Here is a 22,749-nt window from a genome sequence, read left to right as displayed (position 1 = left end):
TTCCTGATAGTAACAACAATAAAAATACCAAGCACCTTTTCCTCTTAATCAACACACATACATTGTCAGCTGTTCTAGAGTCACCAGCAAACTTCGCGAAAGTGAGATTAGAGTTTAAAAAACAATTCTGAAGGACCATCGTGGCAGGCATGTGAGAAAGACAAACATTTTCCGAAATGAATGTCCGCGACAGTGCAACCAGCAATTGTTTGTGCAACACCTCCGAAACTGTACAGGGGATGTCCACAGCGGGCGGCAGAACATACCCGAATCCAGTAGATTGTTCAGGACGACTAGCGATCTTCTCCTTGTCCAGCACAGCCAAGAAAAGGCACAGCAGAAACACGACACCCGCCATTCTCCCAGTCCAGCACAACAGTATCCACGCTGTTCCCGGAGCAAGGTGGAGCAGGCCTCAGCTACAGCAGCACAGCACAGCAGAGCAGAGCAGGTGGAACCAGGCCTCAGCGGGCGGCAGCACAGCAGAGCAGGTGAAACCAGGCCTCAGCGGGCGGCAGCACAGCAGAGCAGAGCAGGTGAAACCAGGCCTCAGCTACAGCAGCACAGCAGAGTAGAGAAGGTAATCCCACCGCGTTACACCGGCTATTTAATCCACTTTACATCTCCGCCGGTAGCACAGGCTCGGAGAGGAGCGGCGATACGCGGTGTGAGTAGCGGCGAGAGGAGCAGCAAGAGGAGCGGCGATACGCGGTGTGAGGAGCGGCGAGAAGGGCAGCGAGAGGAGAGCCGGGACCACACTTCCGACTCTTTATCTCTGCAAGAGTTGCTCCCTCTCGTGCTAAATCCACTCGGCGGGCAAAAGTAGGATCCAAGATGGCTGATGAAACCTTTCCAGGACAATGGAAGGCTTTGTACAGTGCATTTGGTTCTCTCTTTTATTTACCACATTCAAGACAGGCACAATTACAATAGTGCAGACACACCTTTGTGCAAAGACAATATGTCAGTATCAAAACAGTGTGGCAATATAATAACAAACTGCCAGGTGTCATATGCACATTAAATAGGCTCAGCAGTTAACACACCTTTATTATATATCCTCCTAAGATGTTCCCTTACTATAATTAATTAAAATATTGAACTCACAACACTGGTAATTACAAACTTAACCATTTCTCTTTCAATAAATAAATAGTGCTTGTGTTGATGGACACCGTTTTGAAATACAATGAAATTATCTATTTCAAAGCCACATTGTGGGTGGGACACAACTAAAGCTTCGCCAGTTTATAACCGATGAAACATGATGGTATCAGAATAATCACTTAAATGTGATTTATAGGATGCTACACAGGTCACTGTAAAGATAGTGTCAGAGGAGAAATAAGCAAGATACATTATCTGTTAAATCGCCATGGAGGTTATCTTTTATTTATCAGCAGCAGATCAATAAGTGTCAGTATCAAAACATAACACTGGCAAATACAATAGGTAGGCTCAGCAGACAGACCGTAGTGCAAAGTTAAAGTGTCACATGATTATCTACTAAATAGTGAACTCAGCATCAACTTCACCAAGATGAAGTTCAAAACAATGTAACAGACACACCTTAGTGCAAGTTAGGTGTCAGTATTAAAAAACAGTGGCAATATATATATATAATAACAATAGAAAATCAACTTCAATCAAATGTACCCAAAACAAATATATAAAAATAGCACTGTAAGAGTTTAACTGTGGGCTAAGCCCTGAATGTTTCCATGTCCAGGAAACACCGCTGTGTGTCAATATTTAAAACAATACTACAGGGAGGAAGGCCTGTTTGACTTCACTAGCTCTGAAAGCACTCCCAGAAACCCCTGCTGAAAAGCCTTTTGTTGCTCCATTTGCTGTGCCAAGACTGCGTCCCGTTCATCCTGGCGCTCCATCATCGCAATCACCCTGTCCTCTGTTTCCTGGGCCTTGTGTAAAAGCATCATCTGGTCCTCGTGGATCACCTTGCTGGCCATGGCACGCCTGTCCTCCATAGTCTCGATGGTGGCAAAGAAGTTCTCATCATGTGTGTCCTGTGCGCGCTTTCCTAAGAGGAAACATTATTTAATCACCATGTAGTTTTACAGGCAGAAGGGACACGGTCAGGCTGTTAGGGCTATTCCGACTGATAGGGTTAGGCACAGGCACACACACACACACACACACACACACACACACACACACACACACACACACACACACACACACACACACACACACACACACACACACACACACACACACACACACACACACACACACACACACACACACACACACACACACACACACCACACACACACACACACACACACACACACACACACACACACACACACACACACACACACACACACACACACACACACACACACACACACACACACACACACACACACACACACACACACACACACACACACACACACACACACACACACACACACACACACACACACACACACACACACACACACACACACACACACACACACACACACACACACACACACACACACGTTTTCTTTTCTTACCGGAAGTCATGTGACCTAGCCCGGATGTTTACAATTTTGTGAGTGTAAAATGGGCGCGAAAAGTGTAAACGCCTGCCTAGGCAAACACGTTTTCCACGGTGTTTCATAATTCATAATTGTACCATGAAGGAAGTAAACGTGATTGTGAAGCTACAGTGTGTGTGAACGTACTTTTGCGTTTGGTTGATGAAAAGGGAGACGAGCAACGGCTGCTGTTGCGATCGGGAAAGGACAGTCCACTCGTTTCCAATCCAGCGAGTTGTCCCGCCTCGCCTGAAACAAACAAATGTAGTGCCATGAGTTAGTGAAGCATATTACAGAAAACACTGCCCACTTATTCACAAGACAACACGTTTTCATGGCGGCCGAGAATAGCTAGTTAGATGTTATGTTATTAGCCAGCTCAGGGCCGGCTAACAGTGTTAGCCAGTTCAGCCTGCTCATGGCTACCTCGATCTACTGAGCAAATAAAAGTGCATCTGAGACCAGTAATGTGCATATTAAAAACCCCAGTACAAGTAGTTTATTTTACCTTCGTCGTTGTCGTCGTTGCTCACTTCACAGCCGACTGAATCCGCCGTTTCAGCGAGCTCCCACAGCAGCGTGCCCGAGTCGATGGTCGCCGTTGTCCCGGAGAACGAGGGTCTCTGGCCGAGCAGATCATCCAGGCGCTCGTACCATTTACTGGTCTTTCTATCGTTACCACTTTTGTTATTGTGGTCTTTAATTTTTTTATAGTCCTGCCTGAGTTTTTTAATTTTTACCCGGCATCCGTGTGCACTGTGCACGATTCCCAGCTCAAGTAGCTTTTGCGAACATCGCTCAAAACATTTTGAGTTGGGAACTGCTTTTTGTAGAAGCTGCTGCATCCCTGCATCTGAGTAAATGGACAGAAGCGCCGACACTTCCTCATCATTCCACCGCACCGGTGCTGTACGTGTTGTCATAACTGCTTTACAAACAACCTACTCGCTCAGGTGTGGATGTGGTTTTGTAGCGAGGAAAAAAATGGCTGCCTAACAAAACAAATTCAGAGTCTAACGGGGCGTGGTTTGCAATTCGCCCAGCCAATAGAAATAGAATATAAATTGGCACTCTTTGTCACCAGGTTCGTACCACCTCTCTAGCAGGGACTAAAAAGTACCAAAAGAGTTCCAAAAGAGTTCCCGGCACTGAGTAGTCCCGGCGGTGTGAACGCGACATTATTGGTACTAACGGAACTAAAGAACTAAAGTACCAGGGAAAGTCTTGCGGTGTGAACGCGGCTTATGAGAAAACCGTGTTTCATGGTGAGCATTATGTTTCCATGGCAACAGCATTTGAAGAAATCTCAATACTGTCCTGTAGATGTGTTTATGGCTGGACTGTTAGCACACGTGAAGTTTGAGCACTTTTTCAACATTTTCATAGGAGTTAATGTATAGCGACATCTATACATCTATATATATATATTTTATGGCGAACGGCATATGATGACACCCCATAATTGACGTAGAGCTGTTGAGGGCAGGACCATTAACCATTATCTGAAGTCTGCTGCTCTGCGCATGTCAGTTGGAGTTATGCCATCATCGTGTTCCATGACACAGGTGTTTATAGTTGAGCTAACGACGACGTGTCCAGAGATCAAAGGTTTCCATGGTGATGTGCAGTGAGAGGAGAGCATTTTCATTGTTCTGAATGAGAGATAAACCTCTTACATGTGAACGTTTTGTTGTAACAGTTATCAATGAAATTTCAAAGCGTGAAGCATGTCAAGGAACTTGAGCATCTGAAGTGTACTTTTTGTGTACTTTCGGTTTAATAATGTGGCCTTTTTGGCAGATAAACTAAAGGTGTGCGGCTGCTGTGGTGGGGATTGATGAGGCTGAACTTACAATGGGGTTTAATGGAGACATGTTGAAAGTCTTTGTCACTTCATGCCCTCAAGAGGCATTTTGTTTAATTATTTTTAGTGATACACTAAGTGGTCCGATATTAGGAATTATGACGTCATCCCGATAAACCCGATAAAAGTATTAATAGCCCTGATAATATACAATTTATTTTTTGGGTAAAAAAAAAGAAAAAAATACTGCGGTGTGGGTGGATTGGGATGAGGGGCGCTTGTTTTTCACTCGGCTCCTCCCGTTTTGCCAGTACTGTGGTATTAGTGGTATTTAGTAAGAGGGGAGTTTTTCACAAATCCAGCGCTCCCTAACTCATGCCTGGCTGTGACGTAAATGGTGTGCGGCCGTGAAGCCAGGACAGTAAACAAACATGTCGTCGGTAGCATGGGACTATTTCAAAGTTTCAGAGTTAGGCTGCGGCCACACGAGGACGAAAACGGCTAAACGCATAGGATTAACGCAAACGCAAAAAAGCTTCCGTCAACATGCAATAGTTATCCGGATAGTGTCTGTCCACATGAGACCGCTCCGTTTAGCTCCAACCGCTGGAGAAGCTGCAGTACATATGTAGGAGCCTGTACGTGGCGCTGTAACTTCCTCCACAAAAGCAGCGAAGAAGCATGGTTGTCATGGCCCTTCTGTTTATTCTCCGCGGTGGGGGCCGAGGGAACCGGGCAGAGTTTTTCGCCAGTCAACGTGTATTAAAGTTTAAATCTTCCGGACAAAATTATAAAAGTGCCGGTCAAAGGTCTTCTTTGTTATTTATTGAGCTTTAAAACAAATGAATAACGACTCTATATAATATAATAATAAAATACACAGAGCCTCTCTTTTTCCTCCCTCTCTTCGGACAGCGTCAGTGTCTGTCTCATGCAGCAGCTGATCCAGTAATGAGTGACCCGGCAGACAGTAAAAATAAACATATTTATAACTAGTTTAGGTAGTTTGAGAGGTAATTAAAATAGCTAAGAGTGATGATCTGACTTGAAGTGTGTGTTTTGCTGCAGCGGGAGGATCTGCAGGTGAGCTGAGCTGCGTGTCTCCGTCCTGTCAGATTAGACTTCACTCGCGTTTAGGTCCATATCGAGAGAAAGATAAATAATCTGAATTCAGTGTGCAGTTTACTTTGACGCGGGGGTGAGCAGCAGAGGTGGGGAGAGGCGGGGCTATTGCCTCATCATTATCAGAAAATGATCGTATAGGGCGTACACACGGAGCCATTGGACCCCCCAGAGCGTTGCGTATGCCGTTCTATCCACCTTGGGACCCGTTATCGTTTCCTCAGTCGTTTAGTGCCGTATTCGGTCGTCCTCGTGTGGCCGAACGGTCTATATGACACTAAACAGTAACGCAAACGACCGTTTTCGACCTCGTGTGGCCGCAGCCTTAGATAGTTTGCTTGCTATTTGTATTAACAAATGCAATGCAGAAGTTCCACGAGGAGGGAAAAAAGCAACGAGCTATAATACTTCCAACCTGATTAGTCACCTGAAACATCGCCATCGCTACGATAGTGTGTTAAAAGCGTACGAAGATGCCTGCACTGCTAAACTAGCGGTGAATCCAAAGCCAGCTGCAAAGGCACCGGGGCTTTTACCTATCGACGAGGCTTTTGAAAAAGGCAAGAACTTTATTTGGGAAAATAAATATGGTCACTTTGAAGAGTCAAAACTGTTCTTGGCTTTGTTTTGTTCATAGTAGTAATGCTCATATCATTTGCTCACTACTAGTCTTTTTTTTACCACCAGGTGTGCAAAATCTACAGGTACATTTAATATATATATTATATTATTATCGGTTATCGGTATCGGTCTTGAGAAGCAGGAAGTTATCAGTATCGGTTTCAAAAAACCAATATCGTGCATCCCTAATTATTTTGCTTACTTTTTTTTTTATAAAGCTACGAGATGTTTTCCTACGTTTCTCATGAAAAATTATGTCTCAGGAATTTAGGGTTTGGGAATTATGGCAGGTTTAAAAGAAAATATGAAGGCAAAGTTAAATCTGTCCTCCACTAGCTGTGACATCACGCACTCTAAAATCTGAAGAAGGCCTCTTTACTAAGGTCTGAACAATGTTTAATATCTCTAAAAATGAATCAGATTTAAAAGTTGTGTTACACGAATAATGTCAGAATGATGTGTAACATTTTAAAGTTGTAATGAGGTTTCTGAGTGAAAGTATGAAGGAACAGTTAGCAGTTGAAGTCGCATGAAGATTGTTCAAGTCTGAAGAGTTTTTCCATTGACTTCCATGTTAGAAATGTGATGAATTATGGGATATATCTCTGGAATTATGAAAGTCATGAATGAGCAAAATAATAGCCATTGATTCCCGACCGAGTTGAACGTTTTGATGTTTGAACGGAGTTTCTGCGATGTGGAATGTGGGAGCAGAAGAGGCACAAAATAACCCAGCGGAATAATAAAGACTTTCGTGCGTAGAAGTATTCAGCATTCCCACTAAAATACAGTTAAAAGGGGACATATGCATAAAGAAAAAGAAAATATTACTACACTGAACAAAAATATAAATGCAACACTTTTGTTTTTGCTCCCATTTTTCATGAGATGAACTCAAAGATCTAAAACATTTTCTATATACACAAAATAAAAATGTCTCAAATATTGTTCACAAATATGTGATAGTGAGCACTTCTCCTTTGCCGTGATAATCCATCCCACCTCACAGGTGTGGCATATCAAGATGCTGATTAGACAGCATGATTATTGCACAGGTGTGCCTTAGGCTGGCCACAATAAAAGTCCACTCTGAAACGTGCAGTTTTGCTTTATTGGGGGGGTCTGGGGGGTCCGAAAACCAGTCAGTATCTGGTGTGACCACCATTTGCCTCACGCAGTGCAACACATCTCCTTCGCATAGAGTTGATCAGGTTGTTGATTGTGGCCTGTGGAATGTTGGTCCACTCCTCTTCAATGGCTGTGCGAAGTTGCTGGATATTGGCAGGAACTGGAACACGCTGTCGTATACGCCGATCCAGAGCATCCCAAACATGCTCAATGGGTGACATGTCCGGTGAGTATGCTGGCCTTGCAAGAACTGGGATGTTTTCAGCCTCCAGGAATTGTGTACAGATCCTTGCAACATAGGGCCGTGCATTATCATGCTGCAACATGAGGTGATGGTCGTGGATGAATGGCACAACAATGGGCCTCAGGATCTCGTCACGGTATCTCTGTGCATTCACAATGCCATCAATAAAATGCACCTGTGTTCGTCGTCCATAACATACGCCTGCCCATACCATAACCCCGCCACCACCATGGGCCACTCGATTCACAACATTGACATCAGAAAACCGCTCACCCACATAACGCCACACATGCTGTCTGCCATCTGCCCTGAACAGTGAAAACCGGGATTCATCCGTGAAGAGAACACCTCTCCAATGTGCCAGACGCCATCGAATGTGAGCATTTGCCCACTCAAGTCAGTTACGACGACAAACCGGAGTCAGGTCGAGACCCCGATGAGGACAACGAGCATGCAGATGAGCTTCCCTGAGACGGTTTCTGACAGTTTGTGCAGAAATTATTTGGTTATGCAAACCGATTGTTGCAGCAGCTGTCCGAGTGGCTAGTCTCAGACTATCTTGGAGGTGAACATGCTGGATGTGGAGGTCCTGGGCTGGTGTGGTTACACATGGTCTGCGGTTGTGAGGCCGGTTGGATGTACTGCCAAATTCTCTGAAACGCCTTTGGAGACGGCTTATGGTAGAGAAATGAACATTCAATTCACGGGCAACAGCTCTGGTGGACATTCCTGCTGTCAGCATGCCAATTGCACACTCCCTCAAAACTTGCGACATCTGTGGCATTGTGCTGTGTGATAAAACTGAACATTTTAGCGTGGCCTTTTATTGTGGCCAGCCTAAGGCACACCTGTGCAATAATCATGCTGTCTAATCAGCATCTTGATATGCCACACCTGTGAGGTGGGATGGATTATTTCGGCAAAGGAGAAGTGCTCACTATCAAAACAAATGTCAGATTTGTGAACAATATTTGAGATAAATGGTTATTATATAGAAAATGTTTTAGATCTTTGAGTTCATCTCATGAAAAATGGGAGCAAAAACAAAAGTGTTGCATTTATATTTTTGTTCAGTGTATATTGTGGTGACCACCTATTTATACACTGGGTTCATAATTCATACATGGAACTACAGTTGGGGGTATTGTTCCCACACAGACATGTTATGTGTTTTACTATATATTGTGTGCCCTCCTCTCTTCACTCTCTTCTTCCCGGACTGCAACCGGACACCATTGCTGCTCCCAAAAAAAGTACCCTTTTGCACCTTCCTTGCACCACTTCTGACTCCCTATCTCTCGGCACTACAATATCCTAATCATTTTTTGATTATTGAAAAGTATACAGTTCTGTTTCATATGGGTGTTGAGATATGTATGTATCCATACATCTATTCTCTTAATTTTTCCTTCAAAGTCCACCAGATTGATGCTTTTAACTAAAACAATTAAAAACAGATTATTCCCGGGGGAGCATGCCCCGGATCCAGTGGCGGGGCCAGGGTATGGCTGAGGTAGGCTACAGCCATACCAAGAAATGGCTTAGCCCCACCATGAAAAATGATGTTAAAGTAAGCCAAATAAAGTCCGCGAACTCGCGGAGTAAATTGCACAGACAGCAGTTAGGAAGATTGATTTCAGTAACCACTTGTCTGGAAATACAGAAGACTAGAAACAGTTTTGAAAACTTTTGTCACGCCGTGATCGTCTTCTCAATAAAACATCTTTGATAATGTATTCTGGCCAATCAGAATCACGATAACGGTGTGGTGTTGTTGCAGGAAGTCCCGACGGAGAATACTTTTGCGGTAGTACATCTCTATATACATCGATACAACATTACGTGTTGATAGAAATCAACACGTAATGAAATAAGACCCCACGGTTTGATGATTGATAGGTGTGTGGGCTGTCTTTCATTTTGACACACAGAACAATGGGGGCTATCCACCCTTATCCACAATGTAAAGTAATTCACACAGCCTCTTCCCTCTTCTCTCTGTGAGGAGCAGCAGGTTCAGCTTTCAGAACAAAGTAACAAAAAACTAAAATGGCATTAATTTTTTTAAATATGTCGCAATAGATTTATTTATTTTTCTTCTCTAGAGAGCACCAGAATGTGTATTTTATGTTAGTATTTCAAAAAATCTCCTGGGGGACAATTCCCCCAGACCCCCCTGCAAAGGTTGGGTTTTCAGCATGTCAACTCTTTCACTTGTGGGGAAATTGTAGGATTGGCTCCAGGTCGCCCTTTTTATTTACTACAAGACAAATGTGCCTTTTTATTTCATACAGTTCAATTTGGATTGTACGGAGCCCTGGAGGGTTCACAGAAAGAAAAATAAATAAAACGTGGCCACGCTTTAGTAACTCGTGCGCACGAGTTACTAAAGCGTGCGCACGAGTTACTAAAGCGTGCGCACGAGTTACTAAAGCGTGGCCTCGTTTTGTGTGTGTGTGGGCATTTGTTTATGATAGTATCGTTCGTTCCGGTGCACTCCGGCAGGACTATAGCACATCGAGATTAAGATTAAACGAATTTCTTTCACTTGGGAATACACATATAACTATGGAGAACCAGATTTGTGTAAATTACTGTTCGTGTTAATTTGAAAACAAATGCCGGGGGTGTCGGACACACACAAACACACCGAACACACACAGAGCGGAGCTGAGCACACACACACACACACACACACACACACACACACACACACACACACACACACACACACACACACACACACACACACACACACACACACACACACACACACACACACACACACACACACACACACACACACACACACACACACACACACACACACCACACACACACACACACACACACACACACACACACACACACACACACACACACACACACACACACACACACACACACACACACAGGACATATCCTTCATAAAACGAGGGGGAATACTCTGGTAGTTTGTGTGTAGAGGTGTGTGTGGTTAAACGTAGCAGCCTCGATCTCTATCCAGCGGTTCTAATGAAGGGCAACGCAGTGAAGTAAACAGTAAAAGGCACCGCTCTTTGCAGCTGGTGCTGCTCTTCTCAGATTCTGCTGAATTACACGTTACTGCCTCCAGCGCCCTGTACGACGAAGCCAGTTCAACAGACCATGGATATGTTTGATTTTCCCGGCTTAACTAACCCTAACAAACGCGATGTCGCTAAGCGGTCTTACGAAGCTGGTTATTAACTCAGCAAATCAACCAGGGTTTCTCGGTCCGGTTGAGAGTGCGTTCACGTGAAAGGACGGGGTTATCAACATTTGACCAATCACAAACATGGAGACGCGTGCTGACAGCGCAGCGTCATACTTCATGAATGAATAGTGTAAATAGCTAATCCTGCTTTGTAGTACAGGCCACTGGTGCCACAGAGATTTCATAAAGTGAAGGATGTTTTCCTTCTATAAAACAGCTGTGGGCAGCAGCAGATTCTGTGAGTCACGGACAGGAATCCCTCATTTTAAATAAAACGAGGCCATGCTTTATTAACTCGTGCGCACGCTTTAGTAACTCGTGCGCACGAGTTACTAAAGCGTGCGCACGAGTTACTAAAGCGTAGCCACGTTTTATTTATTTTTCTCTCAATGAACCCTCCAGGGCTCCGTAGGATTGAGACAGGGAAATAATCTAAATCTCACGCGTGGCGTTTCACTGTCAAGGGGAGCGTGTATGCAGTGGCGACTGGTCATTAGGGGCAGCCCCACCTAGTGTCAGCAGAAAGTATTAAAAATAATGATTACAAAAAAATGCAAATAATTAATTAAAAAATATATTAAATATATTTTAAGATCATGTTTAATCATCTGATTCGTCTGTACATTTCTGTTTTAGTCTGTGCTCTTCTAATTAGTGTCTACAGTGTGCCTATTGAGCCGTTTAGAGCCATGTGGGACAAAACCCGATCCTGCCCCTCCCTCTCCCTGTTTAAGTCAATGGTGACTATAAAAACGACACTGCGCATGCTCAGAGTATTGTCCTATTTAATGTGTGTGGCAAAAAAATAATGACCATAGGGGCATAGTGCTGCCATCCCCACCATACGTCATCTCACATCATTCAGAGCTGATTGGCTGTAAGTACGTGTGCGGCGAAAAGTGTGGTGTGTGAAGAGGAGACGAGAGAGCTGCAGTGACGCGTCGTAAAACCCGGAAGTAAGCTGCGCATGGCTTCCCTCGACAAAAAAGCAATGAGATCTCTCCATAGGATTTTAGAAAATAGCTCAAAATAAGATCTGTGGGAAACGTAGCTGTTAGATAAATGCACGTTTTGTTCAGCCGGATAATATCCACATGACTACCCTACTTTTATAATTTTATAATCATAAATCTATTGATTAAATTAGATTTATGATAGACTTTTTAAACTACAAGAACATAAGGAGGACTTTTACAAAAAAGTAATAGAGATTTTTGTCCAGAAGGTTAGGCAAATGGACTTCATCTTCAAGTCAAGGTAAGACCACAGTTTTATTGAAAATGGGTTCTTACTAAGAGAGAACAATTCAATATTTAAATTATAAAATTACATTTGTTGGGTATCCTTCTGTTGAACTGTCTGTTTCAAATTAATTGAAGCATCAGACTAAAGAGGCTTTTGAAAATAATATTATATGATTTAGGTCAAAATATAATATTTGTAAACCTGAAGAGAGTCAGTGCCAGTGCCTCACCAGCCACGAACCTCACTGCAGAAGCTTATAGACATCTAAGTTGTTTGTGCCCCACCACTTTTGTACATATAGAAACGCCACTGCGTGTATGTAATTGCATTGCAAATACTGACTTGAGCCCCATCACTGTATGGGTTAGCCCTACCATAGATTACCCAACAAAAATACTCTGGAGCCGTCACTGCCCGGACCACCCAGGTCCAGCCCCCAATTAAAACGTCCACATGAATATCATATACATTTGTACAGGTTTTATATAGTACCCTATGTCCATATGTTTCTGTTTTAATTCATCATATACATTTCATAGTGTGTGTGCTTTGGATAATCTATTGAGATCAGTGAACTTGTAAACATAGCACTACTACACACCTCGTTCACACTGCTGGCAGCCAGACTATTAGTCTGTTTACACATAGACAAGGCATAAAACACATACCGATATTTTAGTTAACGCCTACAAATCAGTTAAAGTTAGTGTTTTATTTAAAGGTGAGTTAATTTACCACTGGTCCCGCTAGTTTGACAAACTGAAGGAGCTCGTGCCGGTAGTCCGGCGGGATGAAGAGTCGCACGCGCTTCAGACAGGACCCCCAGCAGTCATCGGAGCCCGGGACAGAGGCTGCCGCTTCGCCCGGTTTTAAATCCTCCTTCACGCTCTCGCAATATTTCACTGGAGTTGTACTAGAGCCGTCCATGACTGAGGTGTTCTTAACAGACAGACGCGACTAATTTCCGTCACCGTGTACCCTTTTACAACTACAAGTAACTGACACTGAGTAATGTCAAACTGCTTGTTACATTTGTGTATGCCCGTTAGGAGAAGAGTTACACACGTGCTGCAGGACGGGCAGTTCCCAGCCAATCTCCTCCTGCAGGAGCTGTAGGCCATCCTCCCATTGGGTAGACTCTATGTTGCATTCAAGTGCACATTATGAGGTTCAGTTTACTTTCACTCGTCATTTGAGTGCAACGTATAACTCCATAGAAAATCGTCTAGAAAGTATCTTTCACGATTAAAATAAAAATGTGTCTCGGACACACACAAACACACCGAACACACAGAGCAGAGCACAAACACACACACATATTTTAGCGACCGGACATCTCCTTCATAAAAGGAGTAATGGGGATTCATCGGGCAGTTCGATGTGTGTAGAGGTGTGTGTGGTTAAAAAGTAGCAGCCTGCGATCGCTCTTTAGCTGTTTTAATAACACAGTGAAGGCGTTGCGTAAAAGGCACAGCTCTTTGCGCGCTGGTGCTGCACTTCTCAGAGGCGGAGTTACACGTCCCGCTGCCTCCTGAAGCTGTAGCGATTTCATGTGAAAGTGAATGAGAGTCCGAGTTCGAAATTATTATATCTAAATATATAATAATATTATAATATAATATAATGTATGGACTGCCATTTCCCAACATAAACATAACAGTCTGCAATGAAACGGCTGTCTCCTGTCCACTTGCATCGGTAACTTTCTCAAACGAGCGAGATACAGTATCTTTTTTTTTTCCTTGCCCTTTAGGGGCTCCGCACAATACAAAAACAAATGCAAATATTTAATTTTAAAAAGTAAAGTCCTTTCGAGTCATCTGTCTCAAGTCAAGTCAAGTCTCAAGTCATGAATACCAAGTCAAAGTCAAGTCAAGTCTTTTATCAATGTTAGTCAAGCAAGTCTCAAGTCCAAACATATGCGTATCAAGTCTGACTCGAGTCAAGTCATGTCCCCCACCTCTGGCTAAAAGTGTTATTATAGTAAAATATGTATCAGTTATTACATGTAAGAGCATGTTAATGTTTAATGTAGTTTGTTATTGTGGTGGCATTATAAGAAGTATGTTTACCTCTAAATTATTGTGGATTAAAAGAATAGAGTAGAATAAAATGTAAACACTTGTATAGTGTACAGTAGCCTATAGTATAGTACTGTAGGCCTACTGTATAGTGTACAGTAGCTCAGTAAATATACTATCAACTATTGTAGTTACATTATACCACTGTGTGTGCCATAGCTTTAGTTTGTGCCTCTCGTGTACTTTTACAAATGCATATACACAACCCTAAATATCCATGGTAAATGTAGGTAATACAATTAAACTATGTTTTATAAAAGTGTCAGTTAAGGAAGGCCTATTTAGAGCAAACTAATCAGGGTTGAATAGGTTTGATAACATGTAAAGTTGAAGTTCAGACCACTCCTAGTTTCATAATGATAAAAATGTCTGGCTTACACAATCCACCTTTTCTTTTCTTTCTCTTCAAAGCTGCAGGGAGGAAGTAACAAATCAGAATACAGCACATGTTAAGTAATCATAGTCGAACACACAGTCACTCACTCACACTCCTAAGTGTAGAGCACAGTCATGTAAGCATCTTCAAAGTGTTACAGTGGAAACACGTGCGTCCAGATGCACTGAAACATGCAGCTTTCACAGTAGACTGCTTGAGTAATGAGTAACTGAAAAACATTTCACATTTGAATAAAATTCAAGAAAATAAAACTAAGTAAAGCAACCAAGTGCATTTACTCAAGAAATTATATAAAGTAGAAATTCAAGGTACTTTTCATGAGTATTCCCATTTTATGCAAATTACACTTTTACTCCAATAAATCTCAGAGATAAATATTTTAGTTTTACTTCACTACATTAGATGTCTTAACTTACTTTTAACAGTATAAATTGTCATCCCCTGCCTGTCCAGTAAAACATGGTTCTGTGTACCTTTTATATGATGAGATTATCCTCCTGCCTCCAACTCTCTAAAAAGCCTCTTGGATCAGCTGGAAAATGCTTTGTCACAAAGCTAATAACAGTGATTTTGTACTGAGAAACTCATGAAAAGTTGACTTTTTAGAGATGCTTTTCACAGCAACATCGGCTACAAACTGATGATTAAGAGAATATGATGCATTGCTGTAGAGTTGCCATTGAGTATATAAAGGAGTTAAAATGAGCGCAGGACTTTTTTACAAAGGATCTTAATCATTTCTCACCATTTACAGAAAGAACAAAATTAGCATTTTAATTTCAAGAACATGGAGTCTGCTTTGTCACTTGTAAAGACCAAGGAGCTTATCTAACTCAGACTTCAAGTTGTTGGAAATAGTTCAACTTTAATATGTAACTTGTTTTCGTAATGGCCCATTAATATTCAATTTTGTTAAGACTTGTGACATAACTGAGGTTCATACATAACTGAGGTTTATTAGCTGATGTTCCCAGTTCAGTGTATGACTCACATACGTTTGATTAACTTTGCTTACCTTCAGAATGGCATTACAAAACCACTCCTTCTATGGCACGTTCACTAATACTTAAAGGGGACCTATCATGCAAAATGCACCTTTGTACGTCTTTTATACATGAATATGTGTCCCCGGTGTTCCAGGGAACTCACCAAGTGTCAGAAAACACAACCCTCTCTATATTCCTCCTTCGCCAAATCTCTAAAAAAGGGGCTGCAACGGATCTGAAAAAAACGGATCCAGATCTCAATACTTTTCTACGTCACAGAGAAGTCCTCGGCTTATTGGTCAACTCTCCACCTATCAGGGGAATGAGCCACGGCCACGTGCATTGCCAAACCTCTCATTCGCATATAGGCTATCGGCAGGCTAAATCAACCCACATCTGTGTTTTTGCCTGCTTTTGCCAGGATGTCTAAGATAGTTAAACGTTGTGCTGTTGTTGGCTGCAAGACTCGGGACAGGGGACTGCATGCGATGCCATCAGTGGAAAAAGAAATGAATCTGTGGCTAGACTTCATTTACAAGGGACATGTGCCAGAAGACCACGGCAGATTTCTGTTTGTGTGTTCCAAACATTTTACGACGGACATGTTTATGAACTTGTCTCAAGTCCAACACGGATATGCCTCCAAAGTAATGCTAAACCCGGGATCAATACCAACCATCCGGGACCAGGCCAGTGAGGACACATCCAATTTTGAAGCTGTAAGTTTTTATTTAGCGGTGTTTTTCCTGATAAAGCTATCTCTAGCTTGTAGCATGTAGCTTCGCTGCATCAATGTCGCCTCAAACCCAAATAGTAATCGGTTAGGTGTTTATATATTTTTGTAGCATTTTATTTTGTACGCTCCGCAGTCTTTGCTTTGTCTTTTATTTGAATTATCAGGCATTTGCTAACATGTTCAGACATACTGCCGTAATGGCGATCTGTGTGAAGGCTGTAAAGCCACGCCCTAGGCGATAACACAAGTATTTATTCTCCTATTTATTAGTATTTTGTATCCTCTAAAATCATATTGAGTAAGTTATAATAACAAACGTAATCTTCTGTAGGCAAGTGCCGTTTTTTCCAGCGTTATATGTAAAAGCTTTTGTGATTGTAGTCTGTAAGAACGATCAGATATCATCGATCTGTAAGCTAAGCTACGCTACGCTAATGAGACATGCCGATTTTTCCAGCGTTATATGTAAAAGCTTTTGCGTGTTTACTTGTTTGCGCACATGAATATAAATGGGGGTGTGTTAGGATACAACACTGTGTATGTATGCGAGGGGGGACACACACCACGAGTAAAACTGAGCTAAAGCCCCGTTGGTCTGTTGTTGTTGACAAGGCCCTTACCTCTAGCAACAGGCTAATTAGTGGCTAGCACTCATTACAGTCAGTCTACTGAGCTCAGCCCCTCTCCAACACATCACCTGTATTGAGTCAGAAACACAGCATGCACGTTACGGTTCAAAACTAACTCAGATTGGAAAAAGCTAAGCAAAGAGCGTTGCTAAATAGAGAGTTTTGCTAAATAGATAGTTTTAGCCCCATCTTTTGGATTTCAGACTATATTTATCCAAATAGTATTTTCTCATCCTGAATATAAGTTGAGATGATTTTGTTCTAACTATGTGTTCTTCTTTACAGGCCAGCACCTCACATACTTACTAATTAGTGACAATTTGTACATCCTTTGCTATTATTTTACATTTTCTTTTATCATAGTGGAAATGAAAGACTGTACCTGGCAGCCCTGCACTACAATGAAAACGCTGAGCGTGCACAAGGCAACTACCTCCACTGGAAACCCTCTGTATAAACTGCAGTCCCAAAGGCCAGGAAGGGAGAATGCAGAGCAAACCAGTAAAGACTGACTCCACATTCCGTAAGTGTTTAAAATATTTATTATACAACTATTTACAAATATAAAATAAAAAAATTAGAAAGAAGTTTTCAGTTTTTAGCATGCATATACTAATCTAACCACATTTTTGTTGTGCTTTTTTTTACTATTGCACAGCCCAATGTGGCCAACTTGATGGACCCTCAATCTTTGACCAAGTCTTTGTGGACCCTGCACCATTATGAGCGCCTGACAGGGAGGAGGTCATCGCCGGGTATGCTACACGGTTCAATTTGGCTGCTGTCTGAACCCAACAGTCGACATTATCACGGATCAGGAAACTCCCTGCGTATCCTGAGGACAACGCAGGCCGGAATCACCACTCTGATCCTGCGTCCAAGGAAGCCCCAGCACCAGCTCACAAAGCTTCTGTACACACGATTTAGTGTCATTTATTAGCCAAAATACAAGTAGGCTACATTTAGTTTTTTTTTTTATGGTTTTTTTAACCGTTGATTTTGACAATAAGTTCGAGTTAAATATCAAAATGTGTCGTGATTATTCATGTTTGGATGGGTAAAGAATATTCTGATTTCAAAAGGCATAAGGTTGTGTGTGTGTGGACCTTTTTGTCGTACACATGGGTGTGTTATGCCATTGCTGTGTAGTATATAATAAATAGTACATGTACAATGACAGAATGAAAGATTGCATAAAGCCATATACACCAGTATTTATTTCCATGAACAATATTAGCATTCGTTTTACAATTTCAGTCAAAACAAACAAACCGCTCACTGCTCTATTTGCCTCAACTGTAGTCCACCATGTTCAGCTCTGTAAATATTCAACGCATTCTGCAGGGAGAACACATTTAGGCACACAGGCTCCAATCCAGGATGGTCCACCATACAGGTGACAGAGTCCTCAAGTTACTGCATCCGTCTTGACACATTGTGATAAACATATATTGAATGACATGTGAAAAATGTATTTAAACAGACAACTTAGTAAAGCTGTCAAAAATGTTACCTGTGGTATCTCCATGCAGCACACATTCTCCGTTCAGAAGGCATCGTGGCGCAATTTGCACAAAGAAGTCGATAACTGAGCTTTTAAAAACACATGAAACTACACACATTGCTGACAACTGAGGTGTTGTTGGAGTTATACTTTTTATCATCCTAAATTATTCAACTTTCCAACGGTTGTTGCAGGATGTTGGAAGAAAAGGACTGTAAACTATTAATAAACGCAATGAGGCCATTGTATATATGCTGAAAATATGAATGTCTCCCTTTATAAATATATATATATATATATCGCTGTTTTTGCGTTACAAACTGTACACATTGCATTCTTGCTAATTAGCCAAAATATGAACGGAATAAGGAGCAAGCATCGTAACAGAGTAAAATAAATAGGGACAACAGCTTGTCAGCTAACCATTCAGAAACGTCCTGCTGCAACCGAGATTTTTGCACCTCCACCAAAACCTCCGCTGCTTCAGGGTCAGTTTCTGGATCAAATTGATAATATGCTTGAACACATGCATTGCTCTGAGATGACATGTTTATTCCACACTCGTAATCACAGCAAGCATGGTAACGTGACTCTCGCCGGCTCATGCCTGCTCTTCTGCAGGGGGGCGTGGTCAGCTGCCGCTCAGAATTTTCAAAGACGGGCTTGGAATAGAGCGAAAATGAGCAAAACGAGGCATGTCTAAAAAATGATCTGTTTGGTATTTTGAAAAATAAAATGTATAAATATACCTTATATAGGTATGGTCATACACTATATCATTTAAATATAGCATGATAGGTCTCCTTTAAGATCCACTAAGTTAATTTGAGTTTCTTTAGGGCAAAAAGGTGAAGGTTATTGTGCAACAGAAGTTTCCAGGAATGGTCCCAATACAATGAAAATGGCTTTCACAGTGACAAATGAGAACAATTCATAGCCTATCTGATCCACAACATTCTCAAGCTGAACAATTATGTGTGTTTCATTAATCAGAAAACACATTGGAATACTTTTGAATATACATTTTATATTTGCATGTCACTTTGGATTCATGATGGCTAAATTGTCCCACTGTAAGAAAAAGAGAGCAAGAAAAGGAAAGATGTTAAAAGACAGAGTGCTGGACGCCAGAGAACTCAGCAGGAGAAACAGACAGGAAGTAAACACTGACGGGAACAGCAGAAGAAGACAAACAGGAAGTAAACATGTACGCACTGGAACTGATGGCTCCCACAGGATTGTTGACAAAAAATAGCCACATTTTACCACTTTCATTCAGTAACCTTCGGACGAGGGGTCAAGGGACCCCTTTTAATATGGCCCTGTCCGTTTTTTCGTCCCCATAATTATTCATGGCTAGCTAGCATCACAACAGATGTTTTTAAGTTTCATATGTTATTGGTATCTTCACTCAAGCTTTAAACATGAGCCCACTACAGCCTTTCATAGAACGTAGAGTCAGTTTGTGTCACCAGTGATGTTCTTAGAGTTGAAAAGTCAACAAATAGGATCCTAGCATGTGTTAAACTACATTTTAGCTGTTCTAATAACAGGTGGGAGTAGCATCTCCATCTCATGCAAGGCCCTTTAAGCAAACGGCAGCGTAATATATGGCAACCCACCACTGGGATAACTGTAGAAGGTTTTTTTGGCGGGTCGGCTTCAAAATGTAATAAAAAATGAGATATGGATGCTCTGGACAGGAAATATGCAGGATGCTGCTTTATTGTCTGGCCCCAGGCTTTTGCTAACTCCGGACTGTTCAAACATATTGACCCCAGACGTAGGATGAGTGGCAGATACAGTGGGTGTTTTTTCTGCTCCAGAATGACACTCCTATAATAAGAGGTATCACACTCCAGGTAAAACTTAATTAACTCTTTGGCAAGCTGTTGACAGAAACCCTCCAAGACAAACTTAGAGTTCCCTTAGCTCTTTGTGCCAATACAAGTTTTTCATGTCCCAGGACGAACCTAGATTCTTCCTTTCAAGCTCCCTCTGTCCTTTCTTTGTAACTCATTTTTGTTCTTTTTTTACATTCCCTGTCATCCTGTTAAATTCTAAGAAGTAGCCCACTGGTCAGTTGTTTTGTGTGCTGCCTTGGTCAGAAAACATGTGATTCAGCCAGCTAAAGATTTGGCTCTCCTTCCTACAGTACGTCGTATGCGGGTTCATCAGACTATATCAGGGGTCTGCAACCTTTTTGACCAAAAGAGCCATGTTGCTCCTTTTTCCCAAAACATTTTTTGTCTGGAGCCGCAAAACATATTTCATAGCTTGATAGCTTATAAAGTTGTGTTTATTGTTATATCAGTCAAAAAGTACAGTTTTTTTGCATTTATTAGGCTATTTATTACATTATATAAAACTGTTAACCTCTAATAAGAAACAAAGAACTCCTATAAGGAGAATTCAAAATAATACACAGCCTACTTTAAAATAAATTAAACACAGCACTTGGGGAGTACTCTACACATTTGAAGGAACACAAATATAATTAAAATGGGCCCACTTTGAAATAAATAAAACATATAGCTGCACCCTAAAAAGAATTAAAGGTAGGGTAGGTAAGAATGGAGAAACCAGCTCGAGTGCGCTAGAATGTGGAAATACACAACCGGAAAAAATCTGCCTCTTCCTTCAGACTTCCTTGCAGAGCCCCTCCTTCAACACACACGAGATAAGTTTGTGCACAGATGGAAGGCTGACAGGCAGGTAGGCCATCCAGTTATTTTAGCCGGGCCGGCTCAAATGATTGGTCATGCTTTTTACAGTGCTACGGCTTCCACAGATTAATTTGTTTATGTATTTATTCAGGGCCGCCCCTGGCCAACTTGGGGCCCCAAGCGACATTGTGAGATGAGGCCCCCCCCAACCGACAGGAGTGAAACAAAAAATGTTGGCAACAAAGTAGGCCTACTTTTGCAAATAGAATTCCTGTTTATTATTATTATCAACACCGTTACTTTTGTTATACAGTGAGGTAAATGGTAAATGTGCATGTATGGTCGTTCAGTATGCGTTAACAGGTGACTACGTCTGCATTTCCTGCCAAATACTAGCCTCAAAAAGATTAAAATATAATGAATGCAAATAAATTAGTTCTACTAATAATAATAATCATAATCAATTCAATAATATAAATACTATATTATTATAATATAGTTGTAATATAGTCAAGATAAAACATGCTTATGACATGCTCAAAATTGATATTTCTTAAATCTGTATTCTAGTTCCCTCTGTCAGCAATGTATCAACAACTACACACATTTCTATCAGTATTTCTCTGTGTTGTGGTTGACATGATGATGACTGTTAGGAGTTAAGGGGAGAGGCTGAGCATCACCATGAAATGTGCAAATTGACATAAAAATGAATAAAAGGGGAAAAAATGCTCCATGTTTTTTAGGCTGTAAACTTTAACTGTTATGTAAGCCAACTAGACAGACAGTGTATCTCCCTTCCTCCCGTACATTAGCAGATAAAAGGCATAACATACTTGAGTGAATGTTAAATAAAGAATGCTGGAAATAACTGCATCTCCATTAGCCTATATGCTCTGCAGAGACTGCCTTCTACATGTCGTGAATTGCAGCTGATGTTTTAATATGGCAATTGGCAATTTGATTTATACAACATTCGCAAGTTGTACATTTGACTCATACAATAACCCACCTTCGAGTGATGCTCTAGTTTCTTCATGTTTTGTTTTTTTCCCCTCTTGCTTGCGCCGGACTGAAACTAGGCTTGTTTGAGACAAGCAAGACCTGCGCAGACCTGCGCAGACCTGCGCAGTTGCGATCAACGTCTTGCTAGTGCGTTGCATGATGGTTAGTCATTTTGTCCGACTTGCTCTGGAGGCTCACCCACATGAGACTTTGAAATCTCGCGGGACAAAGACGCCCGCAGCCTTGAGAGCGAGGCGAGGCGAGTTGGCGCAGTTCCTCTCCACGGGCTGTGGAAGCGAAATGCTTGATGGGAAACGGCTCGCTGGTATCTCGACCTGAGCGCTCATTGGTGGTTTTTACCACGTGCTGCTGATGAAACTCTCCAATTGGGCAAAAGTTTGTTGTTGTTTTGTGTCAGTTTACGTCGCCACATCCATTCCCATTTTTCATCATTGTTCCACAATGTTTATCATCATGAAATTAATATCTATATATTTTATACTATACTGCTTACCGTTTTCATACTTTATATATCTTAGCATATTCATACACACTGTTCATACTGCTCACAGGCTGATATCTAGTGTATTCATACCCCACTGTTTATTCATCATTCAATTCATTCTATATGTTATTCTGTAGATTGTGTACATTACTTTCCACTTCCCTGCATGTTGCACCTGGTTAGAAGCTAAACTGCATTTCGTTGTCTCAGTACCTGTAATATGTGCAATAACAATAACGTTTCTCTTTAAGTTAAACCAAATCATTAAAATAAAATCTATTGTAATGTA

General features: G+C 41.6%; 2 protein-coding genes across 2 annotated transcripts in view; both read right to left on the bottom strand.

The window, feature by feature from the left end:
- LOC117445312 (multidrug and toxin extrusion protein 1-like) overlaps positions 1-13,007 on the bottom strand; it is a 60,684-nt gene extending 47,677 nt beyond the window's left edge. The window contains exon 1 of the mRNA XM_034080914.2: positions 12,687-13,007. Within this exon, the coding sequence (XP_033936805.1) occupies positions 12,687-12,878 (192 nt within the window). The 5' untranslated portion in view covers positions 12,879-13,007. The remainder of the gene's footprint in view (positions 1-12,686) is intronic.
- LOC139434438 (zinc finger and SCAN domain-containing protein 32-like) lies at positions 970-4,923 on the bottom strand. The gene is made up of 3 exons (XM_071204274.1): positions 3,061-4,923; positions 2,700-2,801; positions 970-2,041 (listed from the first exon to the last, which is right to left on the bottom strand). Exons 1-3 carry the CDS (start codon positions 3,473-3,475, stop codon positions 1,764-1,766), a joined length of 795 nt encoding a protein of 264 aa, XP_071060375.1. The 5' UTR covers positions 3,476-4,923; the 3' UTR covers positions 970-1,763.
- Positions 13,008-22,749: the final 9,742 nt, after the last annotated feature.

The sequence above is a fragment of the Pseudochaenichthys georgianus genome, chromosome 1 (genome assembly GCF_902827115.2).
Source record: "Pseudochaenichthys georgianus chromosome 1, fPseGeo1.2, whole genome shotgun sequence".
Taxonomy (NCBI): domain Eukaryota; kingdom Metazoa; phylum Chordata; class Actinopteri; order Perciformes; family Channichthyidae; genus Pseudochaenichthys; species Pseudochaenichthys georgianus.
The sequence above is the reverse complement of the archived record's forward strand: the minus strand, read 5'-3'. Positions and strand labels throughout refer to the sequence as shown.

What these genes read in the sequence shown, in the direction of transcription:
- LOC139434438 (XM_071204274.1), bottom strand. Translation starts at nt 3,475, where the DNA reads ATGACAACACGTACAGCACCGGTGCGGTGGAATGATGAGGAAGTGTCG. An exon ending in CAACGACGACAACGACGAAG is followed by an intron (nt 2,802 to 3,060) that starts GTAAAATAAACT and finishes TGTTTGTTTCAG; the next exon opens with GCGAGGCGGGACAACTCGCT. An exon ending in TTCATCAACCAAACGCAAAA is followed by an intron (nt 2,042 to 2,699) that starts GTACGTTCACAC and finishes GTTTCCTCTTAG; the next exon opens with GAAAGCGCGCACAGGACACA.